The 20131-nt window shown below is 35.1% G+C and overlaps 2 protein-coding genes across 2 annotated transcripts; both read left to right on the top strand.

Annotated features, from left to right (window-relative positions):
* Window positions 1–12147: 12147 nt before the first annotated feature.
* On the top strand, window positions 12148–13116 carry LOC138833703 (olfactory receptor 4C46-like). The gene has a single exon (XM_070031994.1). The coding sequence runs from the start codon at window positions 12187–12189 to the stop codon at window positions 13114–13116; it is 930 nt and encodes a 309-aa protein (XP_069888095.1). The 5' UTR covers window positions 12148–12186.
* Window positions 13117–18479: 5363 nt separating this feature from the next.
* On the top strand, window positions 18480–19403 carry LOC138833702 (olfactory receptor 4C11-like). The gene has a single exon (XM_070031993.1). The coding sequence runs from the start codon at window positions 18480–18482 to the stop codon at window positions 19401–19403; it is 924 nt and encodes a 307-aa protein (XP_069888094.1).
* Window positions 19404–20131: the final 728 nt, after the last annotated feature.

The following is a 20131-nucleotide window of genomic DNA, read 5'->3' as shown; positions in this document are numbered from 1 at the left end:
AACAAAACTCAGTTGTATAGTGAGTAAATAAACTGATGATAGAAATTTGCCATCATATTTGCACAGAATTAGAACAGCAGGGTAACTTTGCTTCTTGTACAGTGCGTGCTCCTCTGAAAAAGTTAAGGAAAAATACAGTTGACAAAGAGATTTGGAACAGGATTTTAGAGCTTGATATGAATTCCATACATGGACCTTAATTATCCACATTTTGGTCTAATAAATTTCAAAATCTCTGTGATGTCACAGAAGAAAAAGTTCACTTGAATCGACTTGAGCTGGGTGTGAAATCTTAAAGACAAACTTAAAAAAATACTGAAATTTTGAGTCTCATATACCATCCCTTAAAATGAACCCTTTTGTTGTAGAATGTTATTAAAAATGGTAAAGCTATTTCTATACTTTATGGATTATGGTTAGGAAAGACAACTATAGCAAAGTAGTTAATATTTTACAAGTTAATCAATACATTTAGCAGTTAAAAAGAAAAATTTGTATAAAAGGCTTAGCAAAAAAAAGGTTTAGCAACATTTAAAAAGCATATCTTAAAATTCACAAATAGTTAGCACCCATTACAGTTTTTTTTAACTTTTATAAAGAAAATCATTGAAAGCTCTGATCCTACTTGCCACAAAAGCTTACATTCCCCAATGTTGACAAATACATTTAGAGGCTAAGAAATACTGAAGACCCAATTACTAGAATTCATTTATATTTTAGGACAGGTAAAATTTCAAATAAAGTACAATGAGCATATTCCTAAAGAAAATATGTAATACATATTAAGTATTCTATATGACAACTTTCATATGAACAAAATATTTTAAAAGTGGTAAAATAGTAATAAATTTAACTCCTAAAAAATATATTTTGAATATAACTAACTTGATATTTTGTAAAAGAGAAAACACTACAACCTGCAGTAAACAGGAAAAACTTGCAACTGGCAAATCCCACATATAAAATTTCTCAAATCTATCAGAATAATGAAAGCAAAGATTAAATGACAATGATATATCAGTCTCTCTCATATGTCACATTTATAAAAATAAACATAAAAAGCTTCTGCATAAAAAGTGGTGTTAAAATGCTTAAATAGGGATACAGGTTGACCCATTGTAACAATGAGATGTACAAGACAGTATGTTGAAAATGAACTTTACAACTTTGGCGGGGAGTGGGGGGTAGTTGTTGAGGTGGGATGGAAGGGATGGTAGGGGAAAAACAAAGGAGGAAGTAACAGTGCTCAAAAGGAAATGTACTCATTACCTTGCTCATGTAACTGTAACCCTTCTGTACATTATTTTTTATAATAAAAACATACAAAAATAATTAAATAAATAAATACATAAAAGTGGTGTTATTGTAGACTAGAGATTAAGCATGATCTATTAAAATCAACCTCAAAACATTTGCAAGAAAATCTTTTCTTCATATTTAAAAGCAAGAAATGATCTATATAATACATGACATTAATAAAACTGGAAGTAGTGGTGATTGGTTCTTATTACTAAATTATTATATATTTTAAATGGATCCACATGGTACACTTGCATGTGGATAAAACATTAAGATAAGCACAAACCAGTAAAGAACACCAAGATGATCAAAATATGATAATGACTATTTTAAAATACCACCTTTGGAGTTGCACACAGTTTCTATCATACCTGTGCAATTAGAAATGAACAGAAAATTTTGGGGTAGGAAATAAATCTGTGGAATAAAACTTCAACTCCAGTTGATATGGTAATCCAAAAGCTTTGATTTTTTTTCAAGAAGAAAATAAAATAACAAATTTAAATTTGTTTACTACTTTAAGATTCAAACTGATTATTTAATGTGAGTTTATATCTTCCATAAAAAGCAATTTAGACCAATAAGACAGTAATCACAATATTTCATTGAAATTCAGCAAGCCCTTTTATAACTTGTTCCTAGTTACATTATTATTCCTCAATTACTTAAATCAGTGTGGATGTAGATGTGATTCTGTATGCATTTATTCTACAAATTGCAATATAAAATGAAAATAAAATATAGACATTTCTGTTCCTTCACTGTAACAGGAGATACTTTGTATCTTGAAATGAGAAAAAAATGATTATTTCTGCCTCTACATTTATATCAAATTCACACCAATTTCCACACATCTTTTACCCACACAATATAGATTATTTTTGTAAATAAAAAATAAAGCACTAATCATAATGATAATTTTCCAGTAGAGGTTGAATAAATTTCATAATCTCTTCAACCTCACAGCTGACATTGTATACTCAACTTATCACTTGATTTATCATGCTCCTTTGGCAAATTTTATTTTAGCTAAACCAACACTAGCTATGGTAACAGTTTTAAAAGAAAAAACTAGAAGGTAAATTTGCATTAGATCAGTGAAGCATGCAATTAAACAAAAGAGAGAAATGGAGAAACTAAGAAATAATAACTCACATGTTTTTGTTTCACTCAATTCCAACCAGTGCTCATCATAAAATCTTTTTTTTCTGAATCCATCACAAAGGAAAAAATATATATTCCAACACCAAATAATGAGTAGATACCTTTAGGGGAAAAAAGAAGCAAAATAAAACGCTTATGCTTTGTAATAGTGTTTAAAATAAATGTATCTTAATTTCATATTACTCAAGGCAAGCAAGAGAGGCACACCACAAAGTTACAAAGAGAATTCTGTATGTATCAGGGTGTTTGGCTTTTGTCCTCCTTGGTGCCATGGTAAGATTTCATGACTGCTTCCCTAACTGCACTAGGTGTGGAGGCTCCAGGAGGAGCTGCTTGTGGGCTGCACGGGAGTCTTTAAGGGCACTGGAGGGATCACAGTCCAGCCCCAGGGCCCATCCCTGTGGGGATTCGTGGACCAATAAAATAAGAAACACTCACAAGGTTAACTAGCTAATATTTGGCCTTTCAAATGTGTGTTTTTTTTTCAAAAATCATGGCAGATGGCTTACATATATAAAGGTGAATATTAAAGATATTTCATGGTGACTAATTAAAAAGGTTCTTATTATATTTTATGCAGGAAGCAGTTTCTTCTATGTTTATTATTGGCATGAAAAAGAATCCTTTTCATCTGCCACTATGAAGGTTGGCCCTTGATTAGCATTGTAAAAATTTGGCATTTACTTAACATCATTAAGGGAACATTTAAATGTCTCCATTTCTTAGTGTCTTTCCCACAACTTATGCTACACCCAGATCCACTCTTTGTGACTTCCAGTGACTAACTTTTTCAAGATCACTGGTTCTGCTTTCATGATTTTTTTCTTTTGTTAAGTTTAATAAGTCTGTGCTCTGATATTTTCAATTGACCAGTAAATAATGAAATTGGCATCTATGCTTTGTCATCTTTCCTCTAATAATTTTAATTTTATCATTACACGGATAACAGTATTTTTTTTTCTTTTTTCTTTTTCTTTTTTTTTGTGTGTGAAAATACTGTACAGAGGGGTTACAATTACATGGGCAAGATAATGAGTACATTTCTTATCAAGCATTGTAGCCTCTTCCTTTGTTTCCCCTTATGAGTACATTTCTTATCAAGCATTGTAGCTTCCTCCTTTGTTTCCCCTTCCCATCCTCCCCCCATCCCCCCTACCCAATCCTCTCTCCCCCATCAAAATTGTAAAATTTGTTTTTCAACATAACGACTTGTACATCTCATTATTTTTTTTTCAGTCACGGGGCTTGAACTCTGGGCCTTGGTGCTGTCCCTCAGCTCTTCAGCAAGGCTAGTGCTCTACCACTTGAGCCACAGCACCACTTCTGGTTTTTTGATGGTTTATTGGAGATAAGAGTCTCATGGACTTACCTGCCCAGGCTGGCTTTCAACCTCAATCCTCACATCTCAGACCCCTGAGTAGCTAGGATTGCAAGCCTGAGCCACCAGTGCCCCGCTAACAGTGATTTTTTATCATCATCTTTTGTACTTCACATTTTTATGGGTATCAATGCATTGCACGAAGGGTTTATTTTAACATGTCCTTATATGCATATGATGTACTTCTTCCATGTGACGCATACTCTCCCTCCCCTTCCCTCATCTCCCCTTCCCCTTTTCAAAACCTATTTTAGCTAGCTTCATTGTTCTATTTTCAGGGTATATAAAATATTTTGACCATATTCACCTTACAACCACTCTGACCGCCTTTACCCTCCAACTAATAACCATACTCTAGAGAGGACCTGTTGTAAATATGTGTCATTTATTTTATTAAGTATATGTTAATTATTCAAGAGTTTCCCTGTGGTCTTTAACACTTGCATATAGAGTTTTTTAGGCAGATGAAACCCCTGTATTATTCTCATCTTGACAAAGATTAATTACATCGTGGCACAACTGTGCTAAGTATTTTTAAGTGATTTCTAATTTGTTGCATGAGTTTTAATTTAATGCATGATATCTTATTACTACTTTTCCCACAGCCATACACAGAGGTATTTGTTAAGGCTAGTAATTTAGGAACAAACACGTAGGAGCCTGGCCTCTGCCAAAGATTTTCACTAACACCACAACCACCCTTTCTACACAGTGGGCACAATAAAGAAGTATTTTTGTGTATTTCCCCATTTCAAAATTTGATAAGGGAATAGTGAGCATGAACATTTCAAGTTCATGTTTAAATTTTTAATTATAGAGGTCGACTAAAAGAGATTCTCAGCTGGGAAGGTGGTGGCTCACCCCTGTTATCCTAGCTACTCAGGAGGCTGAGATCTGAGGATTGTGGCTCAAAGCCAGCCCTAGCAGGCAAATTTCATGAGACTCTTATTTCCAATAAACTACTCAGAAAAGGCCAGAAGTGGCACTGTGGCTCAAGTGGTAGAGCACCAGCCTTCAGCACAAAGAGGCTCAGCGACAGTTTAGGTTCTGATTTCAAGTCCCAGGACTGACCAAAAACAAAAAACAGAAAACAAAAAAAACAAAAAAAACACCCAAGAATCTTAAATTCCTTATCAATGAATATTTAAGGAACATAGTTTCTTCAAACTTTATAGCCCATCTGTAGATGAAATTCAATAAGAATAACAAAATAAATTTCTGAGGAAAAGTTTATAGTTTCAATAATTTGATGATGACAAAATGCGCTTAAAGAGTTAATTTTTATTTTTATTTTTGATGTGAGATAGCAATTATTGTTAACTAGTTGCACAGTTTTGCTTTTGTTGTTTGATATATAAAAATGTGTTGATCAGGAAAGATTATTTTCAAAGGTGTTTTTTAATGTGTGTGATGTACATGAATAGCTATATGAAGATGGCTGCAGGATATAACACAGAAACTGTGCTGCATGCTTAATTCTCCAAAGAAGCCAAGACAATTGTGTAGGAGATGACGTTACTTGTGATAGGTTATGATATAGTGCTCAGGTGTGGAACACTTGGGTACATCAAGAACCAATGGTATTACCTTGGGTAAGAGACTTGACTCCGGAAATTCACAAGATTAATCTATTATAATCCCTGGCAATGCAAAACTATGAGATTGAAATTTCAGGCCCCAATCCATGGAAGTTAAATGTTAACTTTAGGCCATTTCTATAACTAAATCATTGTATAAAAACATTTGGTGAACTTGTTCAGTTGGGATAAACGCTTACTTAAATTGATAAAAATGCATGATTTCTTTTTCCATCAAGATTCTCCTCTTACATGGTTAGGAATATGTAGGTGTGATTTTTATTTAGTTCTGTTTCCTGGACTGGGATTTGAACTCAAGGCCTTACAGGCCAGCACAATGCTACTGAGTCAGGCTTAAACTTTCAAACATTTATTTCATGTCATTTCTTTTCTCTTGATAAGTAGAACTTTTTGGTGGAGGATATACAAATACATCACATTTCATAAAAAGTATACAAAGTTACCTTCATTTTGAAAATATATTTATTCATTCTCTGATTCTTGCGTTAAATGTTTTAGTTTTTTCCTAGACTCCTTTATCACTGTGGTGAACATAAATCCAACATTTCCTCCACCATTCCTTGCTCTAATCTTTCAGTAATAATCTTCTTTTGATATTTATGTTTGCTTAAATGATTTAGGTGATGCCTGAAATGCAATTCAGATTATTAATGAGTAAATTTACAGTAATATGGTGAGTCATTCATCACATAAATTATTTTAAAAAACCCTTTTTTCAGGCTAGTGAACAGAAGAGGACATCAACGCTTCAGTGTACAAGTATTATTTCCTTTGAAGAGAGAGGGTCCCATTAGCAAGATCATCTAAAAGATGACAGTGAACCCTAGAAAATGTAATATATGTACATCTGAAATGCCCTGGTGAAAACTCTTGGTAAAGTTATTTTGTTTCCAAAAGAAATAACCGGAAAGTAAAACAGGCTCTGCTGAGGATGGTGGTGATGAATATTAATGTTTCACTTGCATATATGAAAACAGATCAAGGAAAGCTGTTGACATTTCTTTAGGAAAGAGAATTTGTTATTCACTTTAAAAATTTTCCATCTATTGTGTCCTTATGTCAGTTTGCTTAGTAGACATGCTTTCGCTTGTGTTTTTATTTTCCCTGTTAAAAATGTAAAATAAAACAGAGAAGGCATGGATGGTACAGTAACCCTATAATCCAAGCTGCTGGAGATTTGGAGATAGGAGGATGGGGGTCTATGGCAAACCATGGTAAATGCAGCCATATCTGAAAAGCAAATGAAAGGAAAAAGGATGAGAGGAGGTCTCAAGTGGTAGAATACCTGCCTAACACGTCAGATGCCCTGGGTTTAATTCTTAGTAACTTAAAAATCATTACATGAATAAATAAAAAATAATTAAATTTAAAAGCCATACGCCAAGGAATGTAACTTCTAGAAACTTGAAAATTGAAGGAAATGTTTGATTCTCTAGAATAACCTGAAAGCTTATAGTTCTGGTGACATCCTTTTTTTTATTTTATTTGTGAACATATTGTACAGAGGGGTTACAATTACATGGGCAGGATAATGCACCAAGCATTGCAGCCTCCTTTTGCACAAATATATTCCCAGTTTTCCAGAACATTCTTTATGAAAGTATTATTGGTCCTTGTAAAAAAATGAAAAAGTCCATCACTTGACTTTGTGATTTTACTCTTTCAAGTTCTTATCCAAGGCATATATATATATATATATATATATATATATATATATATATATGTATATATATATGTGTGTTTGTGTGTACATATAGTTCATGAGATTGACTCTTAATATTATATCATTTTATATTGTTATAGTAATCATTCCTATTTCGTTATACTTTTAATAAATTAATTACCAAATTAATGCTGTGACAGCATATAAAACTTCATAAGAATTATCTGGTTGACCGTTTCTTCACTGAGATATTACTGTTGTTTCCAATTTTCAAAATAATAAATAACAATCTTACAAACAAATTCATAATAATGTCACAAATGCAGTATTGCTAGGTAAATTAAGATGGCATTTTTGATATTGATTACTATTAAAATTATTTCAATATTTTATACTTCATTATAAACCATATAATGATTATAAAGTATTTATATAATAATTATATAAACATATTTTGAATAAGGTTTTTGTTTTGTTTCTTTTTTGGTCCTGGGGCCTGAACTCTGGGCCTGGACACTGTCCCTCAGCAATTCATCTTAAGGCTAGTGCTCTACCACTTGAGCCACAGTGCCACTTCTGGCTTTTCTGCTTATGTAGTGCTGAGGAATAGAACCCAGGGCCTCATGCATGCAAGGAAAGCACTCTACCACTGAGCCACCTTCTCAGCCCCTGAATAAGGGGGTTTTTAACTAGAGAGGGAAGATGAATGTACAAGGTACAGTGGACAAACACAGTTATGCTCTATGTACTATAGACTAATGTACTATAGACTTCATAAAGCTAGAATTTTGCTTATTATCTCATAAAAATCATAAATGTGGAGAAGTATGTTCCATCTGACTTGCTCAATTTGCCATATCTATAATGCATTCAATATAATACAGTACCCTGCTACCATATACAAGTTTTGATTTTACATAAAATTTGAGGTATGACAAATAAATGAATAGACAAATAACAAATTGGAGGGTGACTGGAACTCTTTTTTTGTTGTTTTTCAGCAAGATTATATATATATATATGTATATATATATATATATATATATATATATATATATATATATATATATATATCTCAATATGGTGTAGACTCACTGTTTTTCCCAGGCTGACTTTGCACTTACAACCCAAGTTTTAGTGTTACTAGTGTGTATTACTATGCCTGATTTAGAAAACCCTTCTTGGTTTTAACTATATCCGCATGTTTCATATTGACCTGGATTTGAGTCTGAGAGAAAAGTGTAATATGTATCATTTAAAAGTTTCTGGATAAAATCTAAAGCAATTTGAGAAATACAAAGAGCAGCATTCAGAGTTAAGCACTTTAAAATGTCTACAATTAATTCTATTTTTTCTTGGGTTTAGCTCTCAAATGATTAAGAACAAGTTTACACAAATCACTTAATATTGGTTAGAAGGAAGTTGCCTCAATACTCTGCCTCTTTAGGAAAATTCAATCAGCAGTTATTTTGCCATTCATATGACATTTGATTCTTTAACAACCATATTTGGACACAGAGAGGGGACTCCCACATACTAGTGTTTTGACTTTAGAGAAGACAATTCTTCATTCAAGACTGGATGATTCTTCAATGTGTCTTTCAAGAACACCTGCTTCTAAGGCAAAAGCTTTTCATCACAGGAGATAATGAATTCCTGGGAGAGAAAACACAGCTACAAAGACAAAGTCTGCGAATATTTATAGAAATCTCTCTACATATCCTTGAATGATAGCCCACATATTCAGAACAAGGTTGATCATGAGTGTGGAGAACTATCAGAAAGCCTTTTTTCCAAACTTTTGTGTCTCTTGCTTTGTAGGACTGGGATCAGGAAACAAAATAATTTCTCTAAGACTATCAAGGAAATCCTTTTTAAATTCCAACTTCAGGTATCTATGAAGATGTGTTTGGCTTTCAGGAAGAAGGGAAGATTGCTGAACCAGTTACTGATTTGATATGGAATTATCTGAAGAGTCTTTTTGGTAAGTCTATCACATCTTGAATAGTGAAAGTTTTATATTACCAGAGGAGGTCCTTTGGATGGCAGGATTGAAATAATTGCTCCTCCCCTCATTAAGATCAGTGAGTACTAGTAGGTTAAGTTACTCAACTAAATATTACTTTCATATGTTGAAATCAATATACATTAAGTACATGCACTGTATATTTCATCTGTGCCACATTTTCTTCAAATGACTGTTAGCAAATATATGACTTTAAATTGGAAGGTAAAATTCTCATTAGTTGAATTGATTGATATGGTTCCACCCTGTAAACTCCAGGAATGGCTATTTTTGCCTTGATAAACAGCTTTTTATATCTAAGAGTAATCATAAAGATGAACACAAGTATGAGCTAATATTCTCACCTACAAAAATATAAATAAAAATATTCCTATCAAGCATCTCGTTAACTTACTCATGTAAGTGTAACCCCTCTGTATAGTATCTTTACAATAAAACACACTAAAAAAGAATTTCAAAGCTAAACTTCTAAAATATAAGCAACAAATGTTGAGTCAACGCACAAACATGGAAAACTCATTCTGGGATCATATACTATGGATACTGAACTCTCTATGGTTTCCCTAAGAGGAATATTGGAGATGATTCTCATATAGGTTTCTTTCAGGGCCAAATAGTTCTTTAAAATATATTTTATTGTTATTGTAGAATCACAATACAGAGGAGGTACAGAGAGGGTCACAGTTACGTAAGTCAGGTAATGAGTACATTTCTTCTTGAACAGTATCACCCCTTCTCTCTCCCTCTTCCCCTCTCTTCCCTTCTCTCTCTCTCCCCCTCTCCCCATCTCTCTTCCTCTCTTTCTCTCTCCCCTCTATGTTTTTCCCTCCCAACCCCACTCACAAGATGTATAGTTCATTTTCTAGTATCTAGTGAGTGCCACTGTTGTATTTGTTCTCCCTTTGTTCCAACTTTTCTATGTTCCCCTTACCCTCCCAAAGACAGACTAACAAACAAGACAAAAAGAAAAGACACCAATAACAGCAAAGCAACAACAACAAAAATGTCATTTCTATTTCTTAAAGTTCATTTTGATAAGTATAATTTTATGTGAGCATACGCACATAGCTATTTAGCCTGTAAGATCTGCTATGAATACCATCTTTGACCCCACTGTGTGAATGGCTAGAGATCTGTAAAAGTTATCTATCATGTCACAGCATATTTTTTTAACCATCCAGTGTGTTTACTTGTAGATTTATAGGCACATTCTGTTGCTTCCAATGCTGCCAGTTCTGCTTAACTTCTGAAAACGTACCCAGTTATAACAATACACAAAAGCTCCTGTATATGTATCTCTAGCTCAGATAACAAATTTCCTAGCAATCCATGAGGTTCCAATCTGATTTTATTAATAGATGTTAAGAAAGGTATATGAACTGCCAGGAAATATGCCCAAGCTAAATGATGTCATAATTGGAAGAACAGAAGTCTAATCTATTCTTTTTGATTCTCAAACTTGTTCTCAGCAGAATCCAGAAGTGCATACTTTATAAAGTATTAGGGGAGGAAAACCTGAATCTAATAGGGCAGACAATAATAAAGGAATTCTTCCAAGCATACAATAACACTTTTACTTTCTCTGTGTCTACTGATAATTTGCCTCCTAAAATATTGCCCCTAAAGAAGAATTAAGGAAATTTAAATGACTATGGTCATGTAAAAATACAGCAGTTCGGGTATGATGAAGGCTAAGAACCTAGATGACAATGAAGTTCGTGAATCTAAAGGGCGATACCGTGAGGATTAAAAATAAATTTACTTGTCTCTTCCATTATGTCCCTTGCTGTTCTGAGCAGGAGCCTTTGCTTCTCTGTGTTGTTATCACTAGTAAAAACAAATTTAAGAGATGCCTAAAAGTGGCACTATTGATGACAAACACATTTCAGTGGGCATGAAATCAGCAAGGGTCTGCAGTAACTCAGAGCACCATCGGCATAAATGAATGACTAATATTAATATGATACTTGCTGAGTTCATTCTCTCAACTGTATGAATTATTACTCATTTTTAAAAGGAAAGCCATGTGCAAAGGATTTGGTACCACTCCATACTCAGAAAAATGTCATTTTTTTATGGCTGGCTATTACAAAGCCACTATATACAAATCATCTTGTATTATGAATTATGCTAAAGTGCGTTTTTGATGGTTTCATTACATTCCCCTTGCTATTGTCCTGGCATTCTTTAGATCACTTTCTATAAACACCCCCCATCAGATGACTTGACCTTCTACCTCTCACAAATCTTGCTCTGCTTATCAAGACTCAGACAGCTGTTTGTTCACTCAAGGGCATTCCAAGAGTCCTTTCCTCTCATATTCCTTGTCATAGGTCTGCAGATACTGACAATTACCTTTCATGACTCCCGATTTCCTAATAATAAAAGGCAACTTTCTTTAAGTATAAAATGATGCTTGTCCTTACTTGTTTCTGAGGTCTTAGCTGCAGCATGTGTGGGGAGCAGCAGTCTCCTGCTTCTATTTTGCCTCTGGCCTACAATACTCAGACAACTAAGTGTGTTCAGACTGGCTTGTGCTTTGTATATCTCAGAAGTTCCTCCATCATAATCTTTTCCTCTTCATCCAAGAGCAGTTTGAGTAATCTTTAAGAATTCAAAGCTGGGCGCTGGTGGCTCATGCCTGTAATTCTAGCTACTCAGGAGGCTGAGATCTCAGGATTGCGGTAAAAAGCCAGCCTGGGTAAGAAAGTCCGTGAGACTCTTATCTCCAATAAACCACTAGAAAACCAGAAGTGGAGCTGTGGCTCAAGTGGTAGAGCACTTGCCTTGAGCTGCAGAGCTGAGGAACAGTGCCCAGGCCCAGAGTTCAAGCCCCACGATCGACCAAAAAAAAAAAAAAAAAAAAAAAAAGAATTCAAAAAGGCACCCGTTTTACCTCTGAAAATAATAAATTGAAGTTGAGCAAAGTCCCTTACTTAAATTTCACAGTCTAATGGAATGCAGGCATTTCATATTTATTAGAGTGAAGCTGCCAAGTAAATTCAAGATTGTATTACATTTTTTTTCAGGTAATTTAAGTGACTTTCACATTAAATACATGGAGAACAGGAACAATGTGACTCAGTTTGTTCTCCTGGGCCTCACAGAAAACCCAAAGATGCAGAAAACCATCTTTGTTCTCTTTTTGCTCATCTACGTGATCTCTGTGACTGGGAACGTGCTCATCGTGGTCACCATCACCGGAAGTCCACTGCTGGGGTCCCCGATGTACTTTTTCCTGGCTTATCTCTCCTTTATCGATGCGTGCTATTCTTCTGTCAGTACCCCTAAACTGATCGTAGATTCCCTCCATGAAACAAAGACCATCTTCTTCAGTGGCTGCATGATTCAAGTCTTTGGGGAACATTTTTTTGGAGGAGCAGAGGTCATCCTGCTCACAGTGATGGCCTATGACCGCTACGTGGCCATCTGTAAGCCCCTGCACTACACCACCATCATGAACCAGCGCATGTGTAATCTTCTGATGGGTGTGTCCTGGGTGGGGGGCTTTCTTCATGGAACCATACAGCTCCTGTTCATCGTCTGGTTGCCCTTCTGTGGTCCAAATGTCATAGATCACTTCATGTGTGATCTGAACCCTTTGCTTGCTCTGGTCTGCATGGATACTCACACGCTGGGACTCTTTGTGGCTGCCAACAGTGGCTTCATCTGTCTGTTAAATTTCCTCCTTCTGCTGGCCTCCTACGTGGTCATCCTGCGCTCAGTGAGGAACCACAGCGTGGAGGGGAGGCGCAAAGCCCTCTCCACCTGTGTCTCCCACATCACCGTGGTAGTCTTGTACTTTGTGCCATGTGTGTTTGTGTACCTAAGACCTGCAACTACGTTAGCCATCGATAAGGCTGTTGCTGTCTTCTACACCATGATAACTCCCATGCTAAATCCCTTGATCTACACCTTGAGAAATGACCAGATGAAAAATGCCATTAAGAAAATGTTTCATAGGAAGGTTCTCCCAGTTCAACAATAAGTGTGCCAAATGTCAAACATTCACCCAACCGAGTAAAGGATTGGGAGGTGAAGGGTAAACAAAGGAGGAGGCTGCAATGCTTGGTAAGAAATCTATGCATTATCCTGCCCATGTAATTGTAGCCCCTCTGTACAGTATGTTCTCAAATAAAATAAAATTAAATTAAAAAAATAGTTGGGATGATCTGAGCAAAGAGTAGTTCTCTAACGAAGGAAATTAAACGACAACTGTAAATCTGTACAGAGTAAATTCTGGATACATAGATTCTGTATTCAAGGAGGCAGAAGGGTACAGATTTTGACAGTTGCATATTGTAAATTCTGAAAATTCACAGCTTTTGCCAGTTTATCCATGCATCTTGACTCATATGCTTTTCTTTCCATGAAATATTTATTAACATGTTGATATAGAATAGCATCTCATTTATGGTCAAAGTATGTAAGCACTGTGCATATTCCATATCATCATACCTGGGAAAAACATATCAAGGGGAAATTATACAAACAGAGAGAGTGATAAGCTCTTATCCATACTATGGCTGATTTTCACATGATTTTGGTTATATTGATTATGAGAGTACTTGGAACTCCTTTTATACTTTTTTCCCCTAAATAATCATAAGCAAAAGAACAGATAACTATAATCAGTTTTATTGCTTTTAGGATGAAGACTGTGCTAGGTAAATTGTATAGGCTAGTTGCTTTATCATACCACAAATTCAAGAGTTTTTTTATTAGCAATCTTTCTTGTGCATCCTGGGGCTTACAGGCTGGGGCACTGTCCCTGAGCTTCTCTGTGCTCAAGGCTAATGCTTTACTACTTGAGGCACATTGTCACTTCTGGCTTTTTTTCTGAGTGGTTTATTGAGGTTTCATGAATTTTTCTGCCTGGGCTGGCTTCAAACTGTGATACTTAGTTCTCAGCCTCCTGAGTAGCTAGGATTACAGGTGTGAACCACATTCTCCATAGCTTTGCTTTCCCATGCTCTTTCAGTAGATATGTGGCTCATTGCATATTGCTCATCACTCTGTGTGTGTGCATGCATGTGTGTGTGTGTGTGTGTGTGTGTGTTTTAGTACTGCTTTTCTTTGTATCATTACAAGATGATCCAGTTAATCTTGCACATTTTCATTCAATGCTCATTATTTTATTAGAAAATATTGTGAAAAGACCTCATTGCTAGGTGCTTTTTGTTATTTCTTTTTTGGGTCTGGTCATGGGGCCTGAACTCTGGGCCTGGGCGCTGTCCTCAGCAATTCAGCTCAAGGCTAGTGCTCTACCTCTTGAGCCACAGCACCACTTCCGGCTTTTTTCTTTTGTGGTGCTAAGGAATCGAACCCCGGGCCTCAAGCATGCAAGGCAAGCGCTCTACCACTGAGCCACCTTCCCAGCCCTAGGTGCTTTTTTATTCTAGTCATTTAATGTCCAAATTAACCCTTTTAGTTGAAATAATTGCCCACATCTTTACCCATTATTAACGGCAAATTGAAGATAATGTTCTCACAACCCATACATGCTTCTCAATTTGGAAACATGAGACACTTTAGGGAATGACTTGTTCAAACTCCAGTATTTTGCATCATTCTTATTAAATACACCTCCAGGGATGGTGAGAAGAAAAAAAACCCATGAGGGTGGATTTCAGACTATGTTGAATAGATCTTGAACCAACTGAAGTCAAACTTCTCGGTAAGATAAAAATGACTCTGATCCCAGAATTCCCACATACCAATTTAGAAGCACTCTCACCATTTCAATTGAGTAAGTGCCTTTAGTTTTTGGAAGGAAACTGGGCAGATGAACATGTCATTCTTTCATAAGCTCTTAGCAACTCTGGGGATATTGCATTAATGGTTCTCATTTTATAATTGCATGTTATTGACTGGGTTCATGTCACAATATGTGTCTGGTTGGGGAGTGCATTCCAATTGAACATGAGAAAATAGAAATAAAACTATGCAAAGTAGCTCCTGGAGCTCATGGACCCAGCTGGATAAAGACTGATAGATAGGGATATTCAAGAGAATGAAATAGAAATAATATTCTACTTAGGGGGTCTTCTAAGAAGTGCTTCATGGAGACTTTTTCAGGCAATATATTTATATATTCAGTTTTAGAAAATTATCTGTAAGTAGTGGTATGAAGGAGATGCCATTTAACAAAGCAGTTTCTGAATACAATATATCTTGATCAATGCCACACCTTTCAACATTCTCACCCACCCTTTCCCTCCTCTGCCCTTTCCTCACTCCTCTTAATTTTATAGGATATACATTAGATTCTTAACTACATTGTTATTTTGTTTGCTAGCACCTTCTCAAAGCCGACACTTGGAAAACATCCAATTCCAAGTGAACCTCTGAGTTGTTGGCAGTGTGATAGTGTATTAGTTATTTAAAGAGCACCGAGTTCCACTGTTATTTCCAGAGCTGCCTCATCCTCTCACTTAAACCTCTGTCCTATACCGCCTTTAAAATATTATTATGCCTCCTGTTCTCTGCAAAAGAGAGTTAAGATGTCTCAGTGAAATGTCAAGGTGAATTACAGTCTCTTAAGGTAAAGGTTTTAAAGCTTTATTTTTAATGTACCATGTCAACATAGCACATTTCAAATTTTTGTCAATGTGTATTCTAAAAACAGATCAGCTCTTTCATCTATATTACTAAGAAAGGAGTTTGCCTTTTCAGAGACTATAAATACTACATTTTGACTATTTAGTCTTCTAGATACAATTCATTTATATGGTTACGTCTGTGACATAGAGATTTTTGGTAATGAATATTTTATGTAAGCATACAGAATTCAAATCCAACTTACATCTTAGAGAAAATTGTGTATACTTCATGTTAATTAGTACTTTCATTAAATTAATTAATGTATTTATTTACCATGGTAGAATTTGCAATTGCTTTCTAACTGTTCTTACTATTGAAAAGGCTACCTGATTATAATTGGCCCAGGAGAGACTGCATCAATTCAGTCAATGTTTACTAGTAGGTGTTGTATGATAGATTCTGAAATCACTCTTAAACATTGGAAGCACTAAAAAATTCCACAAAAAATATGGGAAGTATGTTCCTCATAAATTGGTCAGTAGAATTTGTTAGGAGAGAATTAGCCCAAGAATTGCTCCTTAATCCAATAGGTACAAAAGATATCCAAATGGAATTTAAATGTATGTATGTAATTATGCAAGAATAAAGCATATTTCTGTATGCTTTCTCATTTAATAAGAATCTTTTTCAAAAATCATTTATTTTGCTTTTCTTATTTCAGTTGTTATTTTGATTGACCTGTCAAATCTATCTATATTTCAATAAATTATGCTTTGGTCCAGAATATGTGGTCTAAAATATCTTTTTTGCTTTCAAAATATTTAAAAGAGTGGAAGGATGGTAAGGGAAAAACAAAGGAGGAGGCAACAATGCTCGATAGGAAATGTACTCATTAACCTACTCATGTAACTGTAAACCCTCTGTACAATATTTTTACAATAAAATATATATAAAAACAAATATTTTTGTCTGATTTTCAATTATTAAATTTTTCTGGGAAATAAATCTTGTGGTATTTAATTACTACAAATAGTTTTCTTTTTATATTTATCTCTTCTTACTTGAACTTAGGCTATGGGACACCCCCAGGATGTATGTGGTTGCAATTGCATTGCATTGTGACTCATTGCTCCCAGAGACCATTTCCTAAATCTCTGGTGGTGGTAATCTGAATTTGAAGCAGTATTTGGTTTTGTGTATTGTTGTTCCCACTAGTGTTATTGCTACTTCTGAGGTATAAAAGCTTCTTGAAGAACTCATGGTTTAAAAGGTAGATTTATAGTAAATAAAAATAGAAAGGAAATTTAAATTTATTCTTAACTGCACAGGAAGAATGAATTGTGCTGTATAATTAGAGAATTTTAATACATTGATCTATCTTTCTGTCTATTATCTATCTGTCTATTTTTCCATCCATCTATCCACCTACTTATCTCTGTGTATTTATCCAACCAATATTGAGAGAAGCAAAATCAAATCCTTAATCACATGAAGGATGGTGGAAATGGTGACTATGTAAGTATTTACAATGCAACTACCAGGTTATTGTAAAACTCAGATGTTTTTTCTTTCTTGCTATTTTTTCTAACATATTTATAAGATATTTCTTTGTTGCTTTGTGTGTCCCTCCCCAACGGTATAACCCCTGTTTTCACTGTATTTGATGTTGGTATAATTTGTGGAGGGGAAGGGAAAAAACAAATTGTTCAAATAGGGATACAGGTGGACCTATTGCAACAATGAGATGAACAAGATGTTATGTCAAAAAACGAACTTTACAACTTTGGCGCAGGGAGGGGGGTGGGGGGAGGAGAGATTGGAAGGGATGGGAAGGGGAAACAAAGGAGGAGGCAACAATGCTTGATAAGAAATGTACTCATTACCTTGCTCATGTAATTGTAAGCCCTCTGTAAGGTATTTTCAAAATAAAAAAAAAGTTTTCTCAGAGTTTCTGTAATGCTACCCTAATATTTTTTGTTAGTTTTTTTAGTGTATATTTTTATTGTAAGGATACTGTACAGGGGGGTTACAGTTACATGAGTAAGGTAATGAGTGTATTTCCTGTCAAGCATTGTTACCGCCTCCTTTGTTTTTCCTCTACCATCCATTCCCTCCCACCTCCCCAACTCCTCCCTTCCTCCCACCCCTCAGAACTGTAAAGTTTGTTTTCAACATCGTATCTTGTACATCTCATTGTTAGAATAGGTCAACCTGTATACTTATTTCAGCATTTTGTTCTTTCCCTTCCCTTCCCCAAATTAGAAAAAATGTGTATAAGATGCCGGGCACCAGAATCAAATACAATGAAAATAGAGGTTATACCATGTGGAAGAATATACAAAAGAAACAAAAAAAAATCACACAGTACATTTTAAAACAACAGCAAGAAAGATAAAACCTCTTATGTCCCTATCTTGGGGTTCATTTTGCTTACACTACCCTAATATTAATGAGTATTTGGTTTAAGCAAACAAAGCATGCTGATCCCTGTATTCTGTATCAGATCCCTAAATTAATGTGTATTTTGTTTGAAAAATCATTTTTCTTTCATTATTTTGATATGCCATTAGATAACCATGTTTGATAATTATTGCATTTTTGGTAATTATTATTGCTAACTATTTAATCTTATTACTGAATTGAATTTCAGGAAAAAAATTCAAGAACTGAAAGTTAGCTCATTAAAAGATAAGTTTCATGACTGAGGATATATAATCAAGTACTAATTTCAGTATTCTTTTCATGTTTTTTCTTTTCTCTTTTACAGATTATTCCTAACCTGTGATTTTTCCAATATTAAATGAAAGAATGCCTGAAAACAACAGTGTAACTGAATTTGTATTGCTGGGGCTGACCCAGGATCCTCTAAGGCAGAAATTAGTGGTATTCATTTTCTTAGTTTTCTATGGAGGGACTATCGTGGGAAATACACTTATCATTGTGACCATCACCTTCAGTCCAACGCTTGGGAGCCCCATGTACTTCTTCTTGTTCTACCTCTCTCTCTCCGACTCCTGCTTTTCAACAACCATGGCCCCAAGACTCATTGTAGATTCTTTCTCTGCAAAGAAAGTCATTTCCTACAATGAGTGCATGATTCAAGTCTTTGCACTGCATTTTTTCGGCAGCTTGGAGATCTTTGTTCTGATTTTCATGGCTGCTGATCGCTATGTGGCCATCTGTAAGCCCTTGCGCTACCCAACCATCATGAGAAGACAGGTCTGCCTCATCTTGATTGTGTTTGCCTGGATCGGGTCTTTTGTACACGGCACTACTCAGATTATCCTGCTCTTAAGATTGCCCTTCTGTGGACCCAATTTGATTGACCATTATTGCTGTGATTTGCAGCCCCTAATGAAACTTGCCTGCATGGACACATACGTGGTCAACCTGCTGTTTGTTTGCAACAGTGGGGCCCTTTGTTCTTTCAGTTTCATTGTTTTGATGATCTCTTACATTGTCATCTTGCACTCACTGCGAAATCACAGCGCAGAAGGGAGGAAAAAAGCTCTCTCCACTTGCACATCTCACATCATTGTAGCGGTCCTATTATTTGGCCCTTGTATATTCATATACACGCGTCCCCCAACTACTTTGCCCATAGACAAGATGGTGGCAGTGTTTTACACCATTGGAACACCCTTTCTCAATCCTCTTGTGTATACTCTGAGGAATGCAGAAGTGAAGAATGCTATGAGAAGGCTCTGGTATATTAAAACTATGACTGAGTAAGGGAAGATACCACTTATAATTATGTCAAATCTGAGCTTATACCGAGCTATCCTACATGATTTCTGCTGATCTGAGGCCATCACAGTGAATTTTCCCAAAGGCTAGGAAATAAATCACATCAATTTATGATGAGCTATTTCAGAAGATTCAATTATTTTAAGATGGAATTCAATTAATTAATTAATTCTGAGAGATTAGAACTACCCTAACGTACAGGTAGTCTTATATCTATTCTATAAAAGATAATAAGATAAAGGTCTCATGAATACAAATTTTTAAAAATATGCTTCAAAAATACCAATAAATTCAAGCCATCAGCATTGAAAAATCTATATATAATAAATTTTAATTATCATATATATACAAAATTGGCTCAACATTTTTAAAACTCCGATATAATTAGTTACTTGTAAAAAATGGCAAAACGTTATGATTATATAAAGACAAAGTGAATGAATTCCCATCAAATGTTAAATTCAGAACAGATGGGTGCTTTACAAATAAGAAATAGAAGTAGAATGGGATGAAAATAATTTTCATCAAATAGCGCTGGAACAAGTGGACTTCCACATGCAAAAGAAATGTATTCTAGGGAGAAACTACACTCTTTGCAAAAGTTAACTGAATTTTGCCATAGATTTTAATGCAAAATTTAAAATGTGACACCAAAATATAGGAAAAATCCTATATTTCCTCCTTTGGGATTTTGAGATCTTAGACAAAACACG

Source organism: Dipodomys merriami, unplaced genomic scaffold (assembly GCF_024711535.1).
Source record: "Dipodomys merriami isolate MVZ:Mamm:240054 unplaced genomic scaffold, mDipMer1.0.p SCAF_21, whole genome shotgun sequence".
Lineage (NCBI taxonomy): Eukaryota > Metazoa > Chordata > Mammalia > Rodentia > Heteromyidae > Dipodomys > Dipodomys merriami.
The sequence above is the reverse complement of the archived record's forward strand: the minus strand, read 5'-3'. Positions and strand labels throughout refer to the sequence as shown.